This window comes from Schistocerca gregaria, chromosome 7 (genome assembly GCF_023897955.1).
Source record: "Schistocerca gregaria isolate iqSchGreg1 chromosome 7, iqSchGreg1.2, whole genome shotgun sequence".
In the NCBI taxonomy this organism is placed as follows: domain Eukaryota; kingdom Metazoa; phylum Arthropoda; class Insecta; order Orthoptera; family Acrididae; genus Schistocerca; species Schistocerca gregaria.
Genome location: NC_064926.1, coordinates 393,993,790 through 394,015,288, shown reverse-complemented (window position 1 = coordinate 394,015,288; position 21,499 = coordinate 393,993,790). Strand labels below are relative to the sequence as shown.

At 41.1% G+C, this 21,499-nt stretch overlaps 1 protein-coding gene across 2 annotated transcripts in view; it reads right to left on the bottom strand.

Annotated features, from left to right (window-relative positions):
• Positions 1 to 21,499, bottom strand: part of LOC126281210 (germ cell nuclear acidic protein-like) — a 190,863-nt gene that overhangs the window by 57,864 nt on the left and 111,500 nt on the right. Inside the window, exons 1-3 of one of the 2 annotated variants that reach the window (XM_049979948.1) lie at positions 16,615 to 16,780; positions 16,061 to 16,152; positions 15,243 to 15,981 (exon numbers count right to left, since the gene is read on the bottom strand). In XM_049979948.1, coding sequence (XP_049835905.1) covers positions 15,243 to 15,981; positions 16,061 to 16,121 — 800 coding nt within the window. In that variant the 5' untranslated portion in view covers positions 16,122 to 16,152; positions 16,615 to 16,780. Of the gene's footprint in view, positions 1 to 15,242; positions 15,982 to 16,060; positions 16,153 to 16,614; positions 16,781 to 21,499 lie in introns of those variants that run through there. The other variant, XM_049979947.1, reaches the window with a different exon arrangement.

Below are 21,499 nucleotides of genomic sequence, written 5' to 3'. Positions count from 1 at the left end.
AATGTAAGGACGTAGAGGCACATATCACTAAGGGTAAGATAGATACTGTCTACACGAAAATTAAAGAGACCTTTGGAAAAAAGAGATCCACTTGTATGGATATCAAGAGCTCAGATGGAAACCCAGTTCTAAGCAAAGAAGTGAAAGCAGAAAGGTGGAAGGAGTATATAGAGGGTCTATACAAGGGTGATGTACTTGAGGACAAAATTATGGAAATGGAAGTGGATGTAGAAGAAGATGAAATGGGAGATACGATACTGCGTGAAGAGTTTGACAGGGCACTGAAAGACCTGAGTCGAAACAAGGTTGCCGGAGTGGGCAACATTCCATTAGAACTAATGACTGCCTTGGGAGAGCCAGTCCTGACAAAACTCTACCATCTGGTGAGCAAGATTTATGAGACAGACGAAATACCCTCAGACATCAAGAAAGATATAATAATTCCAATCCCAAAGAAAGCAGGTGCTGACAGATGTGAAAATTACCAAACAATCAGTTTAATAAGCCAGAGCTGCAAAATACTAACGCAAATTCTTTAGAAACGAATGGAAAAACTGGTAGAAGCCGATCTCGGGGAAGATCAGTTTGGATTCCGTAGAAACACGTGAGGCAATACTGACCTTACGACTTATCTTAGAAGAAAGATTAAGGAAAGGCAAACCTACGTTTGTAGCATTTGTAGACTTAGAGAAAGCTTTTGACAATGTTGACTGGAATACTCTCTTTCAAATTCTAAAGGTGGCAGGAATAAAACACAGGGAGCAAAAGGCTATTTACAATTTGTACAGAAACCAGATGGCAGTTATAAGAATCGAGGGACATGAAAGGGAAGCAGTGGTTGGGAAAGGAGTAAGACAGGGTTGTAGCCTCTCGCCGATGTTATTCAATCTGTATATTGAGCAAGCAATAAAGGAAACAAAAGAAAAATTCGGAGTAGGTATTAAAATCCATGGAGAAGAAATAAAACCTGAGGTTTGCCGATGACATTGTAATTCTGTCAGAGACAGCAAAGGGCTTGGAAGAGCAGTTGAATGGAATGGACAGTGTCTTGAAAGTAGGGTATAAGATGAACATCAACAAAAGCAAAACGAGCATACTGGAATGTAGTCAAATTACGTCGGGTGATGCTGAGGGAATTAGATTAGGAAATGAGACACTTAAAGTAGTAAAGGAGTTTTGCTATTTGGGGAGCAAAATAACTGATGATGGTCGAAGTAGGAAGGATATAAAATGTAGATTGGCAATGGCAAGGAAAGCGTTTCTGAAGAAGAGAAATTTGTCAACATCGAATATAGATTTAAATTTCAGGAAGTCTTTTCTGAAAGTATTTGTATGGAGTGTAGCCATGTATGGAAGTGAAACATGGACGATAAATAATTTGGACAAGAAGAGAATAGAAGCTTTCGAAATGTGGTGCTACAGAAGAATGCTGTAGATGAGTTGGGTAGAGCGCATAACTAATGAGGAAGTATTGAATAGGATTGGGCAGAAGAGAAGTTTGTGGCACAACTTGACTAGAAGGGATCGGTTGGTGGGACATGTTTTGAGGCATCAAGGGATCACCAACTTGGTATTGGAGGGCAGCGTGGAGGGTAAAAACCGTAGGGGGAGACCAAGAGATGACTACACTAAGCAGATTCAGAAGGATGTAGGTTGCAGTATGTACTGGGAGATGATGAAGCTTGCACAGGATAGAGTAGCATGGAGAGCTGCATCAAACCAGTCTCAGGACTGAAGACAACAACAAAACTTTACTGTACTGTGTACACTGATAAAGCTAATTCATTGTTGTTGTTGTTGTTGTTGCTGCTGTCTTCAGTCCTGAGACTGGTTTGATGCAGCTCTCCATGCTACCCTATCCTGTGCAAGCTTCTTCATCTCCCAGTACCTACTGCAATCTACATCCTTCTGAATCTGCTTAGTGTAGTCACCTCTGTCTCCCTCTACAATTTTTACCCGCCATGCTGCCCTCTAATACTAAATTGGTGATCCTTGATGCTTCAGAACATGTCCTACCAACCGATCCCTTCTTATGGTCAAGTTGTGCCACAAACTTCTCTTCTCCCCAATCCTATTCAATACTTCCTCATTAGTTATGCGCTCTACCCATCTCATCTTCAGCATTCTTCTGTAGCACCACATTTCAAAAGCTTCTATTCTCTTCTTGTCCAAACTATTTATCGTCCATGTTTCACTTCCATACATGGCTACACTTCATACAAATACTTTCAGAAATGACTTCCTGACACTTAAATCTATACTCTATGTTAACAAATTTCTCTTCTTCAGGAACACTTTCCTGGCCATTGCCAGTCTACATTTTATATCCTCTCCACTTCGACCATCATCTGTTATTTTACTCCCCAAATAGCAGAACTCCTTTACTACCTTAAGTGTCTCATTTCCTAATCTTTTTGCTTTTGTTGATGTTCATCTTATATCCTTCTTTTAAGACACGGTCCATTCCATTCAACTGCTCTTCCAAGTCCCTTGCTGTCTCTGAAAGAATTACGATGTCATCAGTGAACATCAAGATTTTTATTTCTTCTCCATGGATTTTAATACCTACTCCGAATTTTTCTTTTGTTTCCTTCACTGCTTGGTCAATATACAGGTTGAATAACATCGGGGATAGGCTACAACCCTGTCTCACTTCCTTCCCGACCACTGCGTCCCTTTCATGCCCATCGACTCTTGTAACTGCCATCTGGTTTCTGTACAAATTTTAAATAGCCTTTCGCTCCCTGTATTTTACCCCTGCTACCTTCAGAATTTGAAAGAGTATTCCAATCAACATTGTCAAAAGCTTTCTCTAAGTCTACAAATGCTAGAAACATAGGTTTGCCCTTCCTTAATCTAGCTTCTAAGATAAGTTGGAGGGTCAGTATTGCCTCACGTGTTCCAACATTTCCCTCTTTCCTGACGAAGCAGCAGCTTTGTGTACACACACACATTTAAAAAAAAAAAGTGGCATGGCGCGAGATTCGAACCGGCGACCTTCGGATTACATACCCGAGCGCTTACCACTGCGCTACGACGCTGTAGAAAATTATTAATCGTATAGAGTATTTCACCACAACGGTTTCTTTTAACTGTCGATTTTCTCGACAATGGCTGAGAAGTGCATCTTGGTGCTTTGTCACATTACACTTCTGGCCATGAGCTTTTATTATGCGCAGTATGAATCGAATCTTAAATTCACAATTGGTGGCCTCCCCTTGTAAGGAAAGTGGAACATTTTAGAAAAATCACCACACACAACTGTGGGTCAAGGGAGACTTACTGGACGGGATGAGAAGTGTCTTGGGACAATTTGATGCTGAGGTATCTTACGAAACTGTCGTTCGCACTGTTCCCATATTTGTGGTCGACCATAGTAATGCGGAGAACCTTTTTGGTTTCGATGCATTTTGTGTTTTTGGGTTTTCCATAGATGACTGTCATTATCGTCTCTGATGCTATTCCTTATGCTCAATTGGATTCCTTGTCGACTACATTTTCGTCCCGTTTTCTCCTGGGTTAGGCCGTGCAAACGACTTTGAAGCTCATGTCACTCTCAAACCCACTGTCCAGCTTAAGTTTTTTCAGGCTCGGCCCATTCCAGTGGCCCTTCGTGATCATGTCAAACGGGAGCTGGATCATCTCGCTGCTTCAGTGGTCTTGCTTCCTGTCACTTCCAGTGAGTGGTCCTCTCCTGTCATTGTTGCTAAGCCAAATGGTGGTATTCATCTCCGTGGAAATTTCAAAGCCACTGTAAATGCTCAATGCCTTATCGACACTTACAGCCCGACACTTACACGGCCGATAGCCCCTCACGCTACTTCATCTTCTGGGGCTTTCCACCTCACGCCCACAGGTGCCTTTGCTTGGCCGGTTCACCATCGGCGACTTTGTATGGGTACGGGGATATGGCAGGCAGCCAAAATGGAGTCCTGGCCGCATCTTACGACACCGTGGCTGACGCCTGTGTGAAATCCAGAAGGAAACGGGTGCTACAGTGTGTCATTCGGACCAGCTTCAGCCTCCTGTGTCGGCAACGCCTGTTCCGGATGCCGCTACACCACCTTCAGCTCTACCTGATGCTCGGGATACTGGAATCTCATTACTCACAACCCAGTCCTCTCATCATCATATTGGTGCCAGCACAAGAACTTATGCCACCAGGAGACGTGCCCATGCAGGAACCAGATGACCGTCATCTGTCTGAGCAACTCTACTCGCCTCCTCCTCCTACGGACGCAGACACATCGCCCATGTCTCCTGTTATAACAACTGGACTTGCCATAATGGCAGATTGGTGCATGGGGCTCCAGTGGATTCGACCCTCATGTCTCCTGTCATCTCGACCCGTTATCATCGGGGACACTTCCACCCTTACATGAAGCCTCCTCCATGAGATTTCTTGGCCATTCAAACAACACCTATGGACATTAGCAATCTACAGGCCACCTCCATCAAGACCTGTGCAAAAATTACAAAGGGGGGAAAAGTTTTGTGACTCACCGATCTTACAAAGTGCTGCCGCTCAGTTATGCGTGTCCTCTACATGCGGTGCTGTCTGCCAGCCATGCAGCAGCAGCGCCACCTAAGCGGCCAGCCCGCCAGTGGCCGCTAGACTCAGACTCAGTTATGATTTGACTGTTAAAGTGACACATCTCTTACTCTGTTTACTTGATCTGTGACTCATGTATTGCATCGTCCTTGAAATATATTTGTTCAACTTGAAGTTATAACACAAATGTCACAGAAAGCACTGATATTCTGCCTGGAATAATAATAATACATTACTCTAGACGGGATATGGTGCCTAGTGCAGTTTTTGCAGCAATAAAGGTGTAAATAACGCTTAATTAGCTGGAAACAAATGATAGATGAAGTCTCATGTAAATTTTGTACCTGTAAACAAAAAACCTTTCTAAAACTCACTGAAATCTACAAGAGAAGCAACTCAATGACTATCAACTTAAGTTGCATTCTACTCCCTATCTTATGCAATAAAATTGACAGCATTATTTTAAAGCAAGCTTTTAGTGAATATACTACTGGGGATTACACTCAAATTGCAAAATTTTTGACATTTCATAGACAACTTACTGCACAAAATGGGAAATGACATTTATCACCGTCACTTTTGCATATCCAAGATTTTATTTGAAAAGTCAATTTACATAACATTCCTTACGAGAGAAACTCCCCACCCATCAAACCCCCCTCAGATTTAGTGGTAAGTTGGCCCATTGGATAGGCTGTCAAAAAATGAACACAGATCAAACACGCAAACAAGAATGTGTATTGAACTGTGGAAAAAAGAAGCAAAATAGAAACAGTGAATGATCCAGATTTAATGTGTGCAATACTGAGAAACATTAGTGACCATCGTGTTGTGGTTGTGTAGTCATGGTGTTACACTGCGAAGAGGAGGTCCAGGTTCAAACCTCCCTCGGCTCCATATTTTTTTGCCCACGAAATTATGAAACATTCATCAGAGAGAGAGAGAGAGAGAGAGAGAGAGAGAGAGAGAGAGAGAGAGAGAGAGAGAGAAGAGGATATGGGAAATTATCATCCCATCTCTCTTCTTCCAGTCCTGTCAAAAGTAATTGAAAAAGTAGCCGCCATCCAGATATAAAATTTCATTGGAAAATGATATTTTGAAAAATCAATTTGGCTTTTAAAATAAAAAAAACCACTATACTTGCAATTAAAAAGTTTGTTGACAAAATTAACACATCATAAAGTTGCAGGAATTTTTTTGGACCTCACAAAAGCCTTTGACTCAGTAAATTATCCTCTATAGTGGCAAGTGCGGTCAAATAAGGTGAGTACATCAAGATTAGCCAGTGCTGCAGGTCAGTTGACTGCCACAGAATGTACTCAAGTTCTACATCTACATTTATACTCCGCATGCCACCCAACAGTGTGTGGCGGAGGACACTTTATGTGCCACTGTCATTACCTCCCTTTTCTGTTCCAGTCGCATATGGTTCGCGGGAAGAACAACTGTCTGAAAGCCTCTGTGCGCGCTCAAATCTCTCTAATCTTACATTCGTGATCTCCTCGGGAGGTATAAGTAGGGGGAAGCAATATATTGGATACCTCATCCAGAAACACACCCTCTCGAAACCTCGACAGCAAGCTGCACTGCGATGTAGAGTGCCTCTCTTGCAGAGTCTGCCACTTGAGTTTGCTAAACATCTCCATAATGCTATCACACTATCAAATAACCCTGTGACTGAACGCGCTGCTCTTCTTTGGATCTTCTCCATCTCCTCCGTCAACCCGATCTGGTACGGATCCCACACTGATGAGCAATACTCAAGTATAGGTCGAATGAGTGTTTTGTAAGCCACCTCCTTTGTTGATGGACTACATTTTCTAATGACTCTCCCAATGAATCTCAACCTGGTACCTGCCTTACCAACAATTTTATATGATCATTCCACTTCAAATCATTCCGCACGCGTACTCCCAGATATTTTACAGAAGTAACTGCTACGAGTGTTTGTTCCGCTATCATATAATCATACAATAAAGGATCCTTCTTTCTATGTATTCACAATACATTACATTACATTTGTTTATGGTGAGGGTCAGTTGCCACTCCCTGCACTGAGTGCCTATTCGCTGCAGATCTTCCTGCATTTCGCTACAATTTTCTAATTGCTGCAGCTTTATCTGAAACAAGATGTCTGCATCATAACTATTACTTGCTAAATTGTGTTAAAAGAAACCAAATACATCTCTGTCAACTTTTATTGTACACAAATGCCTTGTAATAACAAGTTGAAATTTTGCCACATATTATATTGTGGTCCACTTATGCAGCATGTGAAATTTGGCTTGGATATCACTTATCGCTTTTGTGCTACCACACTTAGAAAATGCACATTTTTCAGGTAATTTTTCAAATTTTTGTATTTTCATGTGAATGTAATTTGTTTGTGTGACTGATATGGGCACGATGAGTTCTGTGTGTGTTTAGGCCACATTAAGCTTACCACAAAAAAATTATACCCTTTCTGAGTGAATTATATTTGGCACCTACAATATGTAAATTTTAACGTATTACATTTTTTGAATCATATTTTGGAATTTTTTTTATTTTCCCTCAGAAATATGTTGTTTTGATTCATAGTGCGTTCTCTAAGTGGATGTTACGGAGTTATAAAAATTTCACTGGACTGTGCAAAATAGTTCTAAAGTTATTGAGACCTGAAGTTGGAGCTGAAGATAGATTGCCAAATGCTGATTGCAATTTCCGGGTCACACCACCTTCTTTCACAAGCCATTATCCTGGAACTAATTGACAGGGGAACTTAAAATTTTGTACATGGGTGTTCCACACTTGGTAGCATTGGTGTGTTAAATTTCAGCCAAATCTGAGACTATCAGCTGGAACATTTTCTCAAATTGGTTGAACTAACATGGAATGACCCACATGACATTACTAAATGAAGTTCTCGAGCCAGTGAGGAGGGGAGGATGGTCCTTCCCGATAGGGCAAATCCTCATACAGCAGTGGAGGAATCCAGGGAGGGGGTGGTGGATTGTGAGGAGCCAGGGTAGTGAACCTGAATGCCTGTTGCAGTTGAAGGGTCGGTACCAACAGACTAGGGCATAAACTGGAGAATGTGAATATGGATCAAGTTGTCATTGGGAAGCTGGCTTGTTTGTAGAAAACAATCACATTATGAGGATACACAGCAAAAAAAAAAAAAAAAACCACTGTAGAATTACAGATGAAACCAGTGTTGACATTATCTACCACACTAAATCCTAACAGGGGAGACACAAGGGGCTGCCTGTAGGAGAGGGAGTCATCGCACACATAACTCTGTAGGGTGATGTCACATGCACCTATAGCACTGTCACAAGGCTGGGAGTAGGTAACATCACAAGAGCAGGAATGGCCGTCACTCACCCGCAAACCATGCAAGGCGGGTGTAGCAGGAGATGGGGGCTGACTCGATGGAGTGTCGAGCAGTTCTCCTAGAGCCCACGCTGGTTTGAGGCGGCAGAGAGATACGGTTTGAGGTGTACCGTTAATTAGCACTTTGAGAACATGTTGTTGTGCTGCAAGATGACTTTGTGTGGGCCAGAGTATGGAGGACTGAGTGCGACTGTGTCATCGCACACCATGATGCGAGTGCACACCGCTAAGTTTTGGTGCAGGAATATGGGGGGGGGGGGGGGGGAAGTAAGTGCAGCTGAGGAGGGGCCACACAAATGTTAGCGATTATCTGCTTAACATGCCCGACGAAGGTTGTATCGCAGATTTGATCCAGAGGGAGTGAAGGCTCGACTAACTCTGCTGGGAGTGTGAGGGGTTCTCTGTATAATACTTCCACCAGAGATGCACCAAGCTATTTTTTGTATGCTGCCTGAACGCCTCACATTACCCACAGTAGGGTGTTGGCCCACTTGCCTTCATGGCAGATCAGTGAAGCTATAAACTTCAGTGCCAGCATTTGACAGGCGCATTGCTCTGAGCATGGTATGCTGTTGTTCTAAGTTGTTTCACCCCGCACAGTTCACAAAGCTGCCAGAAGAGGGTGGACTCACCACTGGTGACCCTGATCAGAGGTGATAGGAGCTGGGCAGCCAGAGTGTGAGATCCACAATAATAAAAGAGCTGAGGCCACCTTGTCGGCTGTAATAGTAGTTAGGGTATATCTGTCGATGGCGTCTGTATATAAAGGAAGGAGCCTGGGGGAGGGGGGCTACGATATCTTTGTGTGTGTGTGTGTGTGTGTGTGTGTGTGTGTGTGTTTTTTGCTTAAAGCCACACACACTTGCACCCAACTGCGGCATTGTTTTATCACCCTGGGTCAAACGAAATCTTCGGATACCAGATGTGCGATGGTGCATATGCCAGGGCCAGGGTGTACCAAGTCGTGAATACTATTAAATATGTTCCAGCGGAGAGGTACGGGAATAACCAGACATATGCATCCTGTTGAAATATTGCACCAGATGGGTGACAAGAAACCGGAAAGTGTCCAACTCGAGTCTCAGTCCTGTTTTACTATCAGAATGCAATGTGGCGTAAATGGCAAATAGTTCCCAGTTGAAGGTTGTCCATTTGCTTTGGGAAGTGGACAGTTTGGGGGAGAAAAATCTGAGTGGCTGTATAAGAGAACCCACAGTTTGCTGAAGTACCACGCCAACTGCTGTATCACTTCTGTCTGTAGTAAGCGAGATTGGAGCATGAGGGATGGGGTGAGCGAGCGTAACAACCGTCTGTAAGGCTGACTAGAGGTTGTCAAGTGCATGTCACATGTCGGGAGTCAACATGACCGACCAAGACCCTGAAGTCTTTTTGCTTGCGAGAGTGTTCATCAGTGGGGTTTCTATTTTGGCAGCTTGGGGAAATTGTTTGTGCTAGTAATTTATAGTTCCTAGTAAGCAGCAGAAGCCCTTTAAAGTCTTTGGGCAAATGCACGGAGGCTTTCCAGCAGTCGTTCTTCCCGCGAACCATACGCGGCTGGAACAGGAAAGTGAGATTTTGACAGTGGCGCGTAAAGCGCCCTCCGCCACACAGCGTTGGGTGGCTTGCAGAGTATAAATGTAGATCTAGAATTGTTGGGAACTATTAAGCAACAGAAAGTTAAACAATGGTAGTGTTCAGGGACAGAATGAGTCATTGTTAGTCAGGAACAACAAAGAAAACAAGCAACAATAACAGGTTACTCATGTTTTTTAAGATTCTAGTTCAGACTGGTCAGTACTGTTGTGGAAAGTCAGTATGGAGGCAGAAGAGTGTACTAGTGGTGCTTTTGTTCAAACAAGTTGCAGTATTGGTAGAGCACAAGCATCTCAATGTCATAAAACACAACATATGGAACAAAATGTGGCATTTGCTTTGTACTGTACAATCTGGATGATTCGGACCAAGATTTGTTGCTATGGAAATCTGGGATACACCCTGTGGGCACAAGAAGTACAGTTCCAAGAAACTGTAGTGTTTGGTATCATCATATGAAAGTGTGTCTGGACAAGTATTCTTTCCTATAAAGAAGTTGTTTTGTTCAATTTTGGATTCATAAGAAGACAGTGAAGTGTAGCCTCAGAGAAACTGATATAAAATCAGTATTGAAAGTGAATCAGTGCATGGGATTTAACATGAAACCAGGACAAAAGTTATGTTCCAGGTGTGTTACACTGCTAAAAAATGAAGATCTGATAATTTACATGACAGTGACAACGAGTATCAGCCACCTACAACTACAGCGGATGAGCAATTAAATACTTCAGTGACTGCTCTTGGTTTGTCTCCCACAAAGACACACACAGTTGGGAAAAGAGAGAGGCCCAGCTATGGTAGAAGAAAACTACAAGAAGCTCAAATGAAATTAAAACATAAAATAGCTGACACACTAATGGTGGAAGAGGAAGAACTATCTGCTCCAAAGGAACAGAAATCATGCCAGAAATGCTCCGATTTGGACAAATCTGTGCACGATTTGCAAGAAAAATGTACCATATCCACACGCCAGAAAAAAGTAGCTATTTTTACCCTTGCACCTTCCAGCTGGTCAACTGACTACACTGCAAAGGAATTCAGTGTTTCTACACAGGCCTATATGGTAAAGCAAGCTAGGAAAATAAACGCAACCCAAGGAGTGCTTCCACAACTTCAGCAATCAGGGTAAGCAATCGAGTTCAGAAATAAAGTTGCTAGTGTCGGAGTTTTATGAAAATAATGACTACAGCCAAATAATGCCTTTTAAAAAAAGTTAGTAAATACATAAATAAAAAATGTAACGGTGATAATGGGAAATGTACGCTTACAGATGCAAAAAAAAAGACTGTTGCTATGCAACATATCAGAACTATATGTAGAATTCAAGGAAAATTATCCCAATACCAAAGTAGGTTTATCATCTTTTTTTCAATTTTCGGCCATAATGGATTGTGCCTGTAAGTGCAAGGGGGCACACACAATGTTTGTGTATGTGAGGCCCATCAAAATGCTAAGCTCATGTTTGCTGCTATAAAGGACTCTGGTCTGGATTACAAAGCTGCAATGAAGCTGCTAGTGTGCGACATCAATTCCTACCATTGCATGATACACAGGTGTGGAAAGTGCCCTGGCAAGGCAAATCTTGCCGAACACATGAATAACAAACTGTATGGTGAACTCCTTATGAATGACGATGAACTTGTTTCTTATAAACAATGGACACACATGGATCGCACAAGTCTTGAAACAAAGCAAAGTACAATGGAAGATTTTGTTGAAATGTGTTGTCAAAAAACGGACAAACTGACCACACAGAGCTTCGCGGCAACAGCACAATTGGATTATCTCCAGTTTTTCATGGATAATTTGAAACAAGATGAAATTATAGTAATACTAGACTTTTCTGACATTTATGCATTTATAGTTCAAGATGCCATCCAAGGGTATTATTGGGACAACAGTCGAGCAACTCGACAGCCATTTGCGATTTACTATAGTGGTGAATCAGATGATGTGTCTGTCATGAACCTATGCTTTTTTAGTGATCGTTTAATTCATGCCACTGCAGTTCCTGCCCACCTTCGCACTGTCATGGCATACGTGAAAAAAAAGCTGCCTCACATACATTTTGTGAAATACTTCAGTGATGTGGCAGCTAGTCAGTACAAAAACTGAAAAATCTCCAAAATTTATGCATGCATTGCCATGTTTTTCAGATTCACACAGAATGGAATTTTTTTGCAACAAGTCATGGTAAAAATGTATGAGGTGGTTGGTATTGGTGCTACCATTAAGCGCATGGCATTACGAGCTAGTCTGCAGCACCCTACAGAAGGTCACATTTTAACACCTCTTCAACTACACTCCTCGAAATGGAAAAAAGAACACATTGACACCGGTGTGTCAGACCCACCATACTTGCTCCGGACACTGCGAGAGGGCTGTACAAGCAATGATCACAGGCACGGCACAGGGGACACACCAGGAACCGCGGTGTTGGCCGTCTAATGGCACTAGCTGCGCAGCATTTGTGCACCGCCGCCGTCAGTGCCAGCCAGTTTGCCGTGGCATACGGAGCTCCATCGCAGTCTTTAACCCTGGTAGCATGCCCCGACAGCGTGGACGTGAACCATATGTGCAGTTGACGGACTTTGAGCGAGGGCGTATAGTGGGCATGCGGGAGGCCGGGTGGACGTACCGCCGAATTGCTCAACACGTGGGGCGTGAGGTCTCCACAGTACATCGATGTTGTCGCCAGTGGTTGGTGGAAGGTGCACGTGCCCGTCGACCTGGGACCGGACCGCAGCGACGCACGGATGCACGCCAAGACCGTAGGATCCTACGTAGTGCCGTAGGGGACCGCACCGCCACTTCCCAGCAAATTAGGGACACTGTTGCTCCTGGAGTATCGGCGAGGACCATTCGCAACCGTCTCCATGAAGCCTGGCTACAGTCCCGCACACCGTTAGGCCGTCTTCCGCTCACGCCCCAACATCGTGCAGCCCGCCTCCAGTGGTGTCGCGACAGACGTGAATGGAGGGACGAATGGAGACGTGTCGTCTTCAGCGATGAGAGTCGCTTCTGCCTTGGTGCCAATGATGGTCGTATGCGTGTTTGGCGCCGTGCAGGTGAGCGCCACAATCAGGACTGCATACGACCGAGGCACACAGGGCCAACACCCGGCATCATGGTGTGGAGAGCGATCTCCTACACCGGCCGTACACCTCTGGTGATCGTCGAGGGGACACTGAATAGTGCACGGTACATCCAAACTGTCATCGAACCCATCGTTCTACCATTCCTAGACCGGCAAGGGAACTTGCTGTTCCAACAGGACAATGCACGTCCGCATGTATCCTGTGCCACCCAACGTGCTCTAGAAAGTGTAAGTCAACTACCCTGGCCAGCAAGATCTCCGGATCTGTCCCCCATTGAGCATGCTTGGGACTGGATGAAGCGACGTCTCACGCGGTCCGCACGTCCAGCACGAACGCTGGTCCAACTGAGACGCCAGGTGGAAATGGCATGGCAAGCCGTTCCACAGGACTACATCCAGCATCCCTACGATCGTCTCCATGGGAGAATAGCAGCCTGCATTGCTGCGAAAGGTGGATATACACTGTACTAGTGCCGACATTGTGCATGCTCTGTTGCCTGTGGTTCTGTCAGTGTGATCATGCGATGTATCTGACCCCAGGAATGTGTCAATAAAGTTTCCCCTTCCTGGGACAATGAATTCACGGTGTTCTTATTTCAATTTCCAGGAGTGTATTTAGCTGGGTACAGAAAAATATCTCTGGCATGCCAGGAGCCATCATCACCTCTCTCCAGCAGACTCTGACAATGTGCAGATGAGCAGACTGTCCGGTTATAACTATAGGTTCATGCACAACATGTGTGACTCAGAATTCAGAAGCAAAAGCAGCAACATACAACCAGGTTGCTATGTTATTGCTGTTTATGATGACAAATGGTTAGGATGTGTCGCATTGCGCTGTGAAGCAGAAGGTGATGTATTTGTGAACTTCATGGCACCAGCAGGACCAGCAAGATCATTTTATTGGCCATGTTTGGCAGATAGGTGTTGGACTCCTTTTGAAAATATTGTTATGACAGTTCCAGTTCCTACCACAGTGTCAAGAAAACAGTACAATTTGCCACTCAATGTACAGAGTACAGAACTAAAGTGTGGGAGACCTTCTGTATGAAGCACAATCGACTGGTTTTTAGCAGTTAAAGTGCAGTAAAAATTAATGATAGGTTGTGTTAATCTGTCTATATGCTGTTACTTAGTGAGTAAACAGTTGTGGGAGAGGATAAGAAGAGGCAGAACAGTTTCCGATATGTTTTTACAAAATTGTGTTCTGGAAAAATGGCCACATCACCAAATACATCTGTCAACTTTCATTATACACAAATGTCTAGCAATAACAGGCTGAAATTTTGAGATATGTATCATTATGGTCAACTTATGCCGTGTGTGAATTTGGCTTGGATACCACTTGTCCCCTTTTGTGCTACCACACTTTGAAAATCGATGTTTTTTTCAGGTAATTTTTCAAATTTTTGTATTTTTGTGTGCATGTAACTCAGTTTTTGTGACTGATATGAGCATGATGAGTTCTATATGTGTTTAAGCCACATTAAGCTTACCACAAAAAATTTGTACCCTTTTGAGTGAATTAGCCTATATTTGGCATAAAGGGCACCTACAATATGTATCTTAACATATTACATTTTTAAATCACATTTTGGAATATTTTATTTTCCATCAGAAATATGTTGTTGGCATTTCGATTCACTGAGTGTGTTCTCCAAATGGATGTTACTGCGTTGTAAAAATTTCACTGGACTGTGTGAAATAGTTCCAAAGTTATTAAGACCTGAATTTGATTGCAGATGCGAGTTGCAATTTCAGAGTCACACCACCTCCTTTCACAAGTCACAATTCTGGAACTAATTGGCAGGGGAAACTAATACTTTGTACACGAGTGTTCCACACATGGTAGAATTAGTGTACTGAATTTGAGTCAAATCTGAGACTATGAGCTGGAGCCTATGGCTGAACTGACATGGAATGACTCATGTATTGTTTGTTTGCCCAAGGCAACACTGATCCTACAATTGATCTTGGAAGTTAGGTTTAAGTAAAGCAAAATTATGCTTATAACTTTTGTTGATTTGGAGAAAGCTTTTGACAATGTTGACTGGATTTTACTCTTGAAAATTCTGAAGCTAGCAGGGATAAAATACAAGGAGCTCAAGGTTACATAAAACTTTTCTACACAAACCAGACAGAACTTCTAGGACTCAATGGGCATGAAACGGAAGCAATGGTTGAGAAACTAGAGACAGGGTTATAGCCTATCCCGAGTCGTGTTCAAATTCTGCACTGAGCATGCAGTAAGGAAACCAAAGAAAAACTTGGAGAAGGAACGAAAACTTTTAACGTTAGCCATGGCTAGTTTTGTCAGATGGCAAAGAACAGCTGAATGGAGTGGACAATGTCTTCAAAGGATAACAGATGAACACTAACAAAAGCAAAACTAGTGTACTGGAATGTAGCCAAAATAAAGAAGGCAATGTTGAGGAAATGAGACATCAAAAGTAGTAAACAAGTTTTGCTACTTGGGCAGCAAAATAACTGCTGGTGGGGATACCTAAGTGGAACACACGGACATGTGCATTTTTTTTTGTCTTAAACACTGTAAAAATGATCACATAGTGGATAATTTTTACACGAAGAAAATTTGAAGGAAAGAAATACTCATAGGCTACATACCTCTTTTGTGGATCATTAACTTCATTCCTGGGGAATATCACATGTTCTTCCCGAGATCCAAGAAAATTATTCTTGCATTTGGGAGAAACGTTCTGCAACCATTTTTCAATTTCAGATTGTTTATCAGATGAATCATTGGAACGTAATACCGTACTGGTTGCATTACGAGATAAGACACTTTTCTTGAGAGAGTTTGCACTTTCGGAAGAACTTTCAGATTCACTATCGGACTCACTGATAACAATGTTTACATTCTGAGTAGAAGTTTTCTTAGGCTTTCCCGCTGCAACTGAATTGGACTCGTCAGAACTAGTCTCAGATATCACTATAGTACTATTGCATCTGGAAACACTGGCTGGCGTCCTCACTTCAATCTTTACCTTAGGGCTTTCTACGTCTTCGCTGATTCTAGTCTTGTTATCTACTTTGACACTGCAGGTAAACTGAGACGCACTATCCCTCCTAGATGGGTCAAAGGGCAGAGTATGGTCTTCCTCATTCGGCAAGCTTGTCTTGGCGACTTCTATTTTAGTTTCTTTGAGAGAAATGTTATCCTCTGCGTCCAAATATGTTTTACCAAAATGTTTACGGTGAATATCATCTGTCGACAAATTACTAATCCTGGTAAAGGGAGGCGTCTGTTGTAGATCACATCTCTGAGGGGATTTATTTTTATGTAAGGCATTGGCTTTCTTATCCTGGCCTCTATTAGCGTGTCTCAGTGACAACTTGGTAATCTCTGTAAAGCAAATAGACATGAGCAGTTATTATACATATGCACTAACGAAAATGTACATGGAAATAAATTTTATACTCACTGCTATGCGCGTGTTTCTTTAGTTTTCTTTTGGGGCTAAATGAAACGAAGGATGAATCCATACTAAAGGAATTGGGGCTTCACACTTTAATCCTAAAACAATATAAGATGTAATTAAAATTTTATTTAAAGTTTTTATACTTATTTCATAGCACATTTTACAGATTCCGTCAGAGAACAGCCTTCACATAATTCGTAAGTTCTCCCACTTTTAACCTTAAACCAGTTCAGTGCACATGATTAATAATATCCTGAACAGGCACTAGTAAGAAAGTTTCGCTTTGCTATCAGTTAATACAATGATGCTATGCCACTGCTTTTCATTTGGCAATACTATCAAGGATGCCCTAGGAATCCAAGTTACTACGTCGCAATAAGCTAATGAATTAAAAGAAAGCAACAAACACATAATTTGTGCAATACAGGGAAAGTGCTAGTCAAACATTTAGTTTGCCTCTAATTTTTACAACAGGGTTGTCACAAATGAGAATTGGTACGAAACCTAAAACAAATCAAGTACTGGTCCTTATAATGGATACTACTGTTGACACGCACATTATGAATTCGATTCACATAACCAGTTCAACACCAGTATTTATGACGTACGTCCAGCATCAATTCTTTAGCACCGGACAAACACATTAAAGCCCCGTGGATTTAAATCTCGTATCTTTCACAGATGTTATTCATACAGCGATGTAGCAAGGATATCCGTTAAACTAATATCGAGAGGACCGACTAATATCGATATAAAACGGGAAACAGTTTCGAGACATAAATCACTTAACTTGTGTGTGGTTACACGAGGTACGATTTAGGCACTGGAATAAGTAAAGCGCACATTAACAGGGGCAATTGCCATTAAGTGGAACGAAGATTATCAGGTGCTATGAAATATCGTCCAATAATTGTGAAGTTTGTCTTATACTAAAAATGAGCGGAGAGCTTTAACCGCAAGAGAAAATTTGCGGGGACAGAGATTACAATAAGAAAAGTCTTACATAAGAGCGTCTAAAGATCTTGAATATCCTATTTTGGTTTCCAGAATACGTGAACTCAGGATGGCAAAGTAATTATCAAGACCACAGCTGGAAAGAAGACAGTTACAAAAGTGAGAGAACTAAACAGCATTAACTGAAACTACGAGAGCCGAAGAGAGCACTTAACAGCTCTCACGTTGGTTTAATACTAATCTTCCGTAACATCTTTTGTTAGCTAAAACTATCTGGAAACTGTAACTATCTTCGTATCCGTGTATTTACCTACTTTTCTTGTAATTGTAATTCTATTATTATTTATGTACTTATTGCCCTTAACTGTAGTATTACTTAGTTTTGTTTACTGTTAACATCATTTGCTAGAGAATTCATTACCTTGTGTAATAAATAGTTGTACTATAATTAGTACTCTTTTTCAAGTTACAGTGTTCACTCAACTTCTTGGTTTAAATTGCCTAGAACAAAGTTACAATCACTGTTGTTTTAGTAACTTCTAATTTAATTGTTCGCTTTCTGCGTTAATCTTGCAGTTATTAAACCTATTTTTCTCTGCTAGCAGCATCTGCCTTGTAAATCATCTGCTTCACTCCTCCCACCCTAACTGCACAGTGCACTAAGTAATTTTCATTCTTTGATACACCATCCTTTTGGAGTCGTCACAATTCTCAGTCACATTCTCTCACAACGAATACTCTCTGCTTCCTACATCTGTGTATTTGCACCGACCTCCACGCTTTGTATTAGGGAAGCATAATTGGCATTTAACTCCACTCTTTCTCCAACCCCTATCTGCCTGTAGGCCCCTCTCTGTTCTATCCCAGTAGCATACCGCAAAGAACTTATGCCAGAGCCCAAGGGAGCCACTGTCCCTTGCTGTAGCATTATAGAGTAATTCGCGACAACTGTACGTTACAGCTCTTGCATGCAAATGTGCAGTATTTTCCGGTTCACTTAACTGGACTTACATCCATATTTTAGGACCTTAGATTTCATATTATACTCCTGTTGGAGACGGGGATGAAGCTGAGTATCCCTCCAGCTCTGTAAGCCTCGATGATTAGGTCCTTCTGATACATGACAGGACAACAGAAGAGGTGGTTGTGTGATTGTGTATATACATGCTAACTTACACCCTGAATACATATTCATTGAAATTAAATATTTAAACAGAAAGTGTCTCATCTGTGTAGCAATCCACCCGAATCTGGAAAGTTCTCTCAGGTATTGAATCTTTCTATGAACACGTAACTGTAGCCAGAGATATGAACACAAATTTTGTAGGCAACAGCCTTAGTTTCAAACTACAAGTGTATGTTTTCTGCTGCAAATTACGCTGCTTCCACTTGGCCCAATTAATAATACAGCAGACTCTCATACCATGATCGATATCTTCGCAAGCAAGTCTGCAAACAGAGTAATATGCTGATCAAATTTCTGCACCTGGCCTATTGCTCATTACGTAATATTCATGACTCATTCTTTGCAGTGTCCAGAGAACCAAGCAGAGATTTTAACCACCTGAATATATCTGTGCTTACAATTGACTGCTATGGTATCTCTTGGTAGGGAAAGACATAAATTGTGAAGTATCTAATTTCACTAAGAGACTCAATGATTTCTACGTTAAATATGGTCCGATTAAACTGTAAGAGTTAGGGGAAAACCTGCACCATGGCTTACTGATCAGCTCAGACACCTTATGAGTACCAGAGGAACAACACACAAGGAAATATAAACGGCACCAGACCGCTGAGAATCATCTCGCCCACAGGAGACTATGCAACTGAACTAGTCAGTTTGTGAGAAATGCAAAAGTCAGGTACACTCACTGATTCGCTGAGGACTTCCACAGTCCCTCAGTCTTGCAGGAAAATCTACAAGGGCTAGAAATAGGCATACATCAATCTGCAGTTGAACCTCTAGTTCCTACTGACGATCTATAATTAATTTATTTACTTGTTCATTCATCTGTAGACAAATTTCTTGCTATGGATGTCATCATTAAACACACACACACACACACACACACACACACACACACACACACACACACACACACACACACACACACACATAATAAATAACTGAGGTTGAGAAGATAAGGGAAAAAACACGGTATATACAAGAAATTCATAATACAAATTAATACAAATATACTTACATTTAACATATCACTGAATTACACAAGAAAGAAAGAGCCTGTTTTAAACAAGAGAAAATAATCATAAGTATCCTCCAATAACACACCTTGGTTTTGTATTGCATGGAGTAAATTACAAACTACAATGAATTGTGCTGCTTATCAGGATATGCCATCCTCTTTATCTACTTTGTAATTGGTTAAGCTGTGTGTTTATTTGCAATAATTTTTTGTTGCATGAACTCTTTAAAAGAGTAAAAACTATTTTTAGTGACAATTCTTTAAGATATCTTTTAAATTTATATAGTTCCTTGATTCCTTTTGGCAGTTTATTACATACCTTGATTCCTTGGTAAAACATAGTGGTTTGGGTATTGGCTCTGTTCACCCTATCCATGTTCAAACAATCACTGTATGTGAATTGATGATAATGTATGGAGCTTTTTACTTTATATTGCTCAATGTTTCTTGTATAACAACTGCAGTTTTGAACACATATTCACTTCAAAGTGTCAGAACACTCCATTTTTTAAATAGCTCTTTGCAGTGGACACTTTCATGAGTCTTTCTCATTTTTCTGATGGCTCGTTTTGGCAGTTTGAACGTATTTCTCATATTCTAAGAATTTGCAAAGGGACATATGTCCAAAAATGCAACTTTTCATGAAACAAAAATGGAATCAGCTATTCCTCGAAAATCCTAACTACACATTTTTTTTTGCTCCTTCATTGATGAGAGAGGATAGTTTACTGATTAGCGAACTGAGTAAGGGTGGAACGATCCCAAGGCTAATAGATTTTGTTGTGACGAATTGTGAAATTTGTAAAGAGCTGAGTTGTGTACATTTCGTTATTTGTCATTTGATTTGATAATCGAATGTTTGATTAGACAATGCTACTTAGTGTCTTATGATAAGTCATAGAGTAAATATTATCAGTTAATTAAACGTTAAGCACATGACAACAATAACAACTACAACAATGACAACAAATAATAATAATAATAATAATAATAATAATAATAATAATAATAACAATAACAATAACAATAACTGTGATAATATTATTAACTAAAAAGAAGTTTTGAGAGCTTAGAACTTCATTTTTAATGATTTACATTGTACTCAAAAACTGAAATTTGTTAATTAATAACTGCTTCAAAGATTACTTAAGTCAAATTGCATCTTGACTATCTTCAATGGTTCAAGGAAGTTTGTCTCTCATATGTACATCACAATTAAAATCTCTATAATATGCACGAAATACAGTATGTATTACTGGCAGTAAATCCAGGAAGTCCTTCTTCTTTTCTCTGCTAATACTCAATTTACCGTGATATGGTAATTCTGGCAGAATATTATCGTGAGCATTACCTCGATGCCTGCAAGTTTCTTTCATAAATTCAGGTGTTTTGTCTAGCATATTATTGTGGAACATAGAATCTACTTTTTTTTGTGAAATGTAGCCACTTCATACCTCTCTGGATGATGTTGTATCCAACACCATCAACCTTTTTTATTTACAAAGATTTTTTGAGTGGATCAGAATACTGAAATAAGTCATGTTGGGTCATCTCTATTACCTTGAAAGGTTTGTATATTCCTCTTTGTTGTACCAGTTGCATCCAACCATGAGGGCGGTTTATGGGCGCTTTGTTCTTCTTTTCCTTTTTTCTATTGAGAAGTGATTGGTTTCGGGCTCCATGTGAGTTTGCTTTGCGAAAAGGACTGTCATCAGTCGTTTCTATGTTGACAACTATTGGAACTTGCGCAGCTGAGTAAGTATTAAGGAGAAAAAAAGGACATTTTACTAATAACTATATTTGCACATTCAAGAACAAAAAATTTACAGCGAACACAACAGAATAATTAGCGCACACAAAGAGTGTTAGACAATGACAAAGAGGTCTATTTTACACAGTGCACTTTGCGCAATCACACACGAAATATATTGTTCACACAATTCCAACACCCCTCCTTGAACTTATATTTTGTGTGGTGCTTCCACAAGATAAACCAAATAGTCCCACAATCTTCTCAGACTTCTCCATTTCCAATGGTTTGGTCAGAAGGTCAGCTAACTTGTCTTCTGTGCGCAGATAGTCCACGGCAATGTTCTGTCGCTCTATGTGGTCCCGAATGAAATGGAACCGTATATCAATATGCTTTGTCCTAGCACTAGTAACATCATTTTTAGCTAAGTTTACGGCTCCCTTATTGTCACAGAAGATGGTTGTAGGTTCCTCAATTAAATTGGGTTCTATTTCACTTATTAATGTTCGTAACCATAATGCTTCCTGTGTG